Source organism: Pyrus communis, chromosome 15, assembly GCF_041283825.1.
Source record: "Pyrus communis isolate YQ-2024b chromosome 15, ASM4128382v1, whole genome shotgun sequence".
NCBI lineage: Eukaryota > Viridiplantae > Streptophyta > Magnoliopsida > Rosales > Rosaceae > Pyrus > Pyrus communis.
Genome location: NC_142579.1, coordinates 1,894,823 through 1,902,140, shown reverse-complemented (window position 1 = coordinate 1,902,140; position 7,318 = coordinate 1,894,823). Strand labels below are relative to the sequence as shown.

The window sequence follows — 7,318 nt, the reverse complement described above, 5'->3', positions numbered from 1 at the left end:
ACCCAAAACATATATCACCAGCAAATCCTTCTGAGCAAATACCAGCACTGCATGAGGAAGGGGGTCCTTCTGCAAATCCTTGAGCTCCTTCAAGATGCGTTTAGATGCCATGACAACACCTACAAACACACACACAACCTGCAAATCCTTGAGCTCCTTCAAGAATAAGAATAGAACGAGAGAGAATCTTACTCTAACTTTTTGTTATGCAAATTTATCTGATTCCCAATCAAAAAATTCCGTTCATGTTTTTTATGAAATCCGGCCCTTCATCTTCTGCACCGCGAGCACATGCCACTTCAGCCAGATCATTTACTAAGGATTGCCACCGATAGAGGTGGAGGGATGAAGGGACCAGCATTGGTCCAGGCTTGTCCTCATTTTTATTCAAGAAAAAAGTAGACTAGTGCTATTAGAGCAACTCCAGCCTAAATTTTTGGACTGGTCCAAAGCCCAAACAATCTTTTTTTCCTTGCAAACTACCAATCACATGGCTCAACAAACGACGACAACAAAACATTATCACATTAAGTATGGCTGACTATACGATGAGCCTTATCTCAAATACCCTAATACAAAATCAAATCTCAAAAGTTCTTCCTAAATAAACAAATAAATTCCAACATATTCGTCATCCCTTGATTCTTCTCTGGTTTTCACGTCGGTGGATTTTTATTTCATTTCTACTCCATAGCATCAATAGAAGCAGAAATTCTGCTACCTCCCCTACTGCCTTTTTCTCCTTTGCCTCCATAGCAGGAGGAGCAACTTCTTCGTCACGACCTGCAATCCGGTTCACTGTATCAGACCCCTCGGTGCCTTCAAATTTAGTCGCCATCGTATTTGGTTGATCGGGTTCAACGTCACTTAAGAGAGAGAGAGAGAAGGATTGAGGAATTCGTGAGTGTTATTTTTCATTGCTCGTGTCTTTATTTATAGAGACAGAAACTTGTTCTTCAAGTAATATAAGTTCCCGAGGAAACGTCTCTTTTATCTCATCAGATTTACACAACACTGCTAATGAAATTAGGGCAAGACAAGGAAAACCTACGCCAAATTAAATCCAAGGCAATCAAATCCTTAACTAAATCAAATATCTAATAATACTTTTCTTTATATTTTTCATTACCACCAGCACAACTGATATTATCCGAATTTAACGACCTATTACTAGGTTTTATTTTTATCACAACTAGGTCTTGGTGATATTAACACGTAAGGACCGATGTGGGATCCTATTCTCAAACAAATTTGAACAGAGAGGATGTCCACCAATTAACTCGACATTGCTATGGCTTTGGAAATTTGTATTCATTAACTAATAATGCATGTATAACAACGGTATGTACGTCTTGAAAAGGAGCTTTAGAACATACTTTACAGGCACTCAATAAATCAAAAGCTAGTTCTAGAATAAATTGGTAGGTAATTGTTTAATTAGGGTTAGGTCAGCTGCCTAAACCCTAGCTCCTCTTTATGATTTAGGGCAATTTGTAGGCAAGTTGAATCAGTTTCTGCAGGAAGCACTTGCATTTTACTTCTACAGATATAGGACTTGTTTAAAAGCGATTTTCAAATAACTAAAAAAGGTTTTAGCAATCACAGCATCGAAAGCACTTGAAGTGCTTTATGTGATTCTTTCAGAAAACACTTCCAAGTATCGTAAAGTCCATGAACGAGTCATTAGTAGGTAGCTAGCATCACGTTCAGGGCCTCTGAAAATTTACATTCTCTTAGTAACTTGAATTTGAAACGAAAGATCGATTCGTGAACCGTTTTCAGTTACCTTACTCTTTTCTTTTTCCATTTCTCGTACTCGTACGGTGTTTCAATACATTTTATGACGTGCTATACAATTGCAACAATGCTACATTTATCAAAGATAATGTGGTTCCACCCCTTAATTATCAAGGGCTGTACTATTCTATACGAAAACTAGTCGGTCCGACCTGTATGCGAAAAGATATAACAAGATTCTCAGTAATTGACACTAACCAAGAATGTTATGCATCTTCAAGGTCAGCAAGTTGGGGTCTCTACGCCGGTTTACTGAACTAAGCCAGCTAAAGAAGTGTCATCTTTAACTATTTGGTCGACGGGATTTTCCATAGCCCATACCGCTGCATCTTTATATCCAAGCTCAAAGAGCCGGTCAAGAACATCATCCTCGGCTGGCTCAAGTGCCCAATTGAAAAGCTGAAATAGTTGGGAACAGATGCTCGTCATCTTATTCTTAAATGATGAGTTATCGTTCAAATGCAGAAGTACAAATTTACCTGTCGAGGGGTAGCCCTATTATCAGGATTACAGTCTGGACTGATCCCGATTTCTCCAAAAAACCCTAATCGACTGGCTGGGAAAGCACAAACTCGTACCTGTAAAGATACCATTATCAGGAGCATACCAAAAAAAGTTTCATCTAGGAATTACAGCGATTATACAATACCGATACCCCGAATTATTATGAAAGGAAACAAACAATTATAAGGTCTCATCATTTAAGGATAGTACCGTTTGTGTTGCAGACGTTGGTGGCATGAATAATGTCAAGCCCCCATCAATGCAAAGCCGATTCCGGAACATCGTTGCTGGTCTTGGAGCAAGATATCTGTACTGCAGTACACTTTTAGTTCAAGCTTCATATATTAATCAACACAGCATCAACTGCAAGACAAAAATGGTACACAATAATCACCCTGGAATAAAGGAAGAAGTAAAAACAGCATCAATGAGATCCTCCTTGGAGTCAAACTGATCCACCAATAAACCCCTCGGTCTCCAGAGAAGCTGTGTTACTGCAACTGTGGAACAATATCAAAAATACCATAAGCTTGGGGTTTTGTTGCAGACACAAGAATAATACAAATTTATTTTAGACGAGCAAAAGAAAACAAATATGTTTAAACAGAAATAACCAAAGTGGTGAAATAAATCGTCCCTACATGTTACGCCATGAAACTCAGAAGTCATAAACATGTGAGTTAGGATTATAGACAAACAAAGAAGTCACACTATCTAAGCAGGAGATCCCAGGTATGGATTCCTATAATTGCAACCTCTCAACGTTTGTTCAACTACACTTGTTAGGCCCATTAAGAGGTTCACATGTGTGGACAGTGTTAGAATATAACCAACTTTGTAAGAATGAAATACAGTAATCCTAACAACTTGAGCTTTTAGGAATAGCGGTAAGCCAACAAACTTCGTCAGAATGAAATACAGTAATTTTAGACATATTCACCGAGTGGGAAAATTAACTCAAATACATGTCATATTTCATACCAAGCTCTGCCTTTAACAGGCCACTATGCCCAGGATACCCTTCTCAAACTCTTTAATCCCGCAATCACTACACAAACTCTGGGGCCACAAGTCAGCAATAGGTCTTTGGGAAGGGAAGGGTGGGGTGGTAAGACCGTGAAAGTGCAAGAAAAATAATTAGTTAACAAGGAGCTTTGTCTAGTTTCATGTTGAATATAATAATTATATTTGGGTGCTCTTAGACACTACAAAAAGGTCATCGTGCACTCCTCCAATGTGTATCTTCTCTCCCATATATTTTTGTTTGAAGTGCCGTTAACAGCTTCTTTAAATTTTCTTTTGTAGATAATATTTTCATTTGTCGCAGTTTTTGTTAAATTGTTAATGTTTGGTTTAGTGAGAGACAGCAGCCATTTGCATTTGTGATATGCCCAATAGGCACAGGTCATTCACAGTTCAAACACCTCAAAAGTGGTTGGCCAATTAAATTTGAATGAAACCCATACCTACTTCGGTTACAATGAAAACATCACAGAATTGATGGTATCAAATAGATTACAGGAAGCAATCCTACCCAATCATAAGCACCAATAAATAGTCACATTTGACAGATCTTGATATTAATAGGCATATCTAAATACCTATACCGAAAATTTGTAAACTCAACTCTACAAACCATATTTATTGCAGGTGGACCTAGACAAACTTAAGTAAACTCTAGAAAGAAAAAATAAAGAAGGATATTTCTCAACTATATAATATTCTTTTTTGTGTAGGGAGCGTAAAAAACCCACTTACCTCGAACCCTCCCATTAGACTTGATATGAGCATCGTCAGGCAAAAACTTTTGAAGAACGTCTCGAAGAACAGCCTACACAAGTAAAAAGTGGATAAGTTAAGTGACACAGGAGAGGGAAAACTATAAAAGAGGAGAAAGAAACAGGATAATATTAAAATAAAAATTACAAAGAAGAAGAAAACATTGTACTAGTGTCCACATTACATAGGTTTATTCAGAGGAACTTCAAGACACAAAATCAGCAATACAAGAGAATTGAGCTAATTAATAAACCATAAGGTAATCAAGGTAGTCAGATTTTTTCTATTGTATCAAAGAGGAAATGAGAGAGCACGCAGAAGAGACAGAAATGAGCGGCTTGGAGAGAAGAAGGGAAATATCAATATGCCAAAACTGAGATCCAGTTACAAGACCTATGCCCATAGGCAATCTAACAATGAAATTCTACCAGAATGAGGTAAAATAAAGCAATAACCCATAAATGTTTATAAATAAAAAATTCTAATATAAGTCCTTGTCCTTAAGGCTAAGATTTGATGAGTAAAGGAAATATCTGTGAAAGTCTTTGGGCTCTTTCTTAGACAAAGATTTTGGTTTACATCATATTAAAAAAAAAAGGTTGCACAAATGTGTAGCATCAATGTAAAACTAAAGTCCATCAAATATATACTTAATCAGATAACAAAATTGATTGAAAGATTAACCTACGACAGACCACTACCTAAAATCAAATTCACAGCTTCAAGTGAATCCAAAACAAACTTCGAGTTAATGAATTGATATCAAAGTATATCATAAATTAAACTTTTAAGTGAATTGCTAGTAGAAAATACCGTATTGGTTTACATGTATGCGACATATATGAGTATCACAACACCTTAAAGAACAAATTATACAAGATTACGTGTTACATTACCGAGAAGGAACAATATCTTAATCTCAAATCCCCTTTCAAAGAATTTTAAGATATATTCTAGTATGCACATATTTCCTAACTCTAATGTGAGCAGATAACATGCATTCCACTTTCATATACATTTGTAGCTATTGGTGTACTGAGTAGCGTTCCAGTGTGATGCATCAATGAATTTGGGCCACACATATAGTCCAGATTTGCAGTCTGAAAAACCAATATGACAGACTGTTTTGCAAGAGAAATCTTCTGTACCGATATGATGATCCTCATGGCACAGAATAGGAGTTCAACATTACAATATAGAAGAAAAAAGCATGAATGGTTGTAATTTGGTGCGTACCTACATTTAAAAACTGATCATGAAGTATCACAAGTTCAAAAGAGAAGCAAATGTACTAGTCATCGGATTGCGGTACAAGTAACAAGAGTATAAAAATATACCCCAAGTCGAAAAGCAGTCCCTCTGTTCCGGCAATCTTCAGCAAGTATTTTGGTTGCTAGTAAAGCCTCTTCCATGCTGGCTCCAGAGGCAACCACAGCACAGACAATTGCGCCCGCTGAGGAACCGGCTAATGGTGTAGTTTCCTGCACAAACAACACACATCCTACTTCTGAATACAGATTACAGACACAGAATAAAAGATAATGACTGTTCTTCTAAGATACCAGTAACCCAAAATTTGAGATGAAAGTATTAATTTAAGTGTTCGTTTCTAATGCTTTACCGATACACAAATGCGCAAAATCGAAAACAAAGAACATAAATTTATTGAAGAAAATGAGAGAAAATTGATAAGGGACATACCTTGATATAACCATTCTGAATAAGGAACTTAGCGGCGCCTAAATGATAAGGAAAAAGAAGTCCGGCGGCGGAGAAGCTAAAGCCGGGACTAGTAACGACGCGCCGCTCTTTCTCGGCCTCCACATCCTTGACGCGCTGCTCCCAAATAACCTCCGGCTGAATATCATCCTCCATTAACTTCCCAATTCTCTCTTCCAAGTACTTACCGGAACTCTCAAATATGGCGACCGACGAGGCCGCCGCCTTGCCGTCTGGGTCTCCATTCCGGCGCTTGATAATCCTAGAAGCCAAGCCCAGAAAGAGCTCCCCCGTGGCGACAGCGAAGGACTTCTTGGTAGGAGTAGGAGGAGGAGGAGGAGGAGGCACGGAAGAGGAAGAGGAAGATGATGAGGTTTCGTTGGTGTCGGAGTTGGGGGTGGAGTGAGGGGAGACGGAGTGGGTTAGGGATAGGGGGCGAAGAGGAATGGAGTAGCGGTGGAGGAGATTAGGGTTAGGGTTAAGGTTGGGGGAGGAGAAGGGGAGGTGGAGTTGGTGAGGGTGGAGGAGAGAGGAAAAGGAAGCCATGAGTGGTGAGGAAGAAGAACAAGAGGCTCCCCTTGGTTTCCTGTTGAAAAGCTGCTGTAGCTTCATCTTTTTCACGTCTCTTTTTGTCTGGCAACAAATTTTAATTTTTCCATTCAAAAAAAATCAAAGTCCCGATCAATATTACGTGGCACTTAGTAGAAAAATAATTATAACTCTTAAATTTGATTTTCGCGAATAAATCTTTATTTTTAATTTTAATCACTTATTTATAAATTACTAGGTGCCACAGATGCTTTAATTATTCTAAAAGCGTTTTTGTTAACATTAATTTTGATTATAAAAATACTTTAGGAATGATCAAATATGTGATTCTTGCATGAAGTATTTAAAATATTTTTATCAAAATCCACTTGGATTCACCCGATGTGTTTCAAAATATTTTCATAAAAAACATTTTTAGTCATTTTAAAAATACTTTCAACGAGTTTTACTTTATATCAAATCATACTACATAATATTGATAACAATTGTAAAAGAAGATAAAAGCTAAGATCAATTTTCACTCTTTTTCTTTTGTCTTTTGAACTATTTTTATATTGTTTTGTTGGTTTGTCGTTTGGAAACACGTTGGTGTTGATACGTGGATTTTGCCGCCAGAGGGAGTCGGAAGAGAAGAGAACCGCCTAAAACGCAACTCCAACTGATGTTTCTTGAAGTTATATATTTTAAGCTTAAATGATTAATTAGTAAATTTATCACATTTTATCACACTAACAATTAGGAAACTTCTGCAAGTGACACTTTGACTTCATATAATTATAATTAATTAGTAAAAATATTTTTTTTGTTAAAGTGAACAATACTAAGAATGTTTATTTAAAACTCCTTATAACTAAAGGTATCTCTATTTCAAAAAATGGAAGTTATAAGTTATAAAATTATATTAGATTTTACCATTTAGTACTACGATCTAGTAATATCCTTCCCACTTAGGAGTGAAAGGTTTTAGGTT

General features: G+C 37.0%; 1 protein-coding gene across 1 annotated transcript; it reads right to left on the bottom strand.

Annotated features, from left to right (window-relative positions):
• Positions 1-1,764: 1,764 nt before the first annotated feature.
• Positions 1,765-6,482, bottom strand: LOC137738416 (Acyl transferase/acyl hydrolase/lysophospholipase superfamily protein). The gene is made up of 7 exons (XM_068478056.2): positions 5,782-6,482; positions 5,418-5,561; positions 4,060-4,132; positions 2,696-2,801; positions 2,512-2,608; positions 2,277-2,375; positions 1,765-2,196 (listed from the first exon to the last, which is right to left on the bottom strand). The coding sequence occupies exons 1-7, from the start codon at positions 6,409-6,411 to the stop codon at positions 2,047-2,049; spliced, it is 1,299 nt and encodes a 432-aa protein (XP_068334157.2). The 5' UTR covers positions 6,412-6,482; the 3' UTR covers positions 1,765-2,046.
• Between the last annotated feature and the right edge of the window lie 836 nt (positions 6,483-7,318).

Excerpts from the sequence above, each read along its gene's own strand:
- LOC137738416 (XM_068478056.2), bottom strand. The coding sequence starts at position 6,411 with ATGAAGCTACAGCAGCTTTTCAACAGGAAACCAAGGGGAGCCTCTTGT. Across the intron at positions 2,376-2,511 it reads CAACGTCTGCAACACAAACG|GTACGAGTTTGTGCTTTCCC; the intron begins GTACTATCCTTA and ends GTATCTTTACAG. Across the intron at positions 2,197-2,276 it reads ATAGGGCTACCCCTCGACAG|CTTTTCAATTGGGCACTTGA; the intron begins GTAAATTTGTAC and ends CAACTATTTCAG.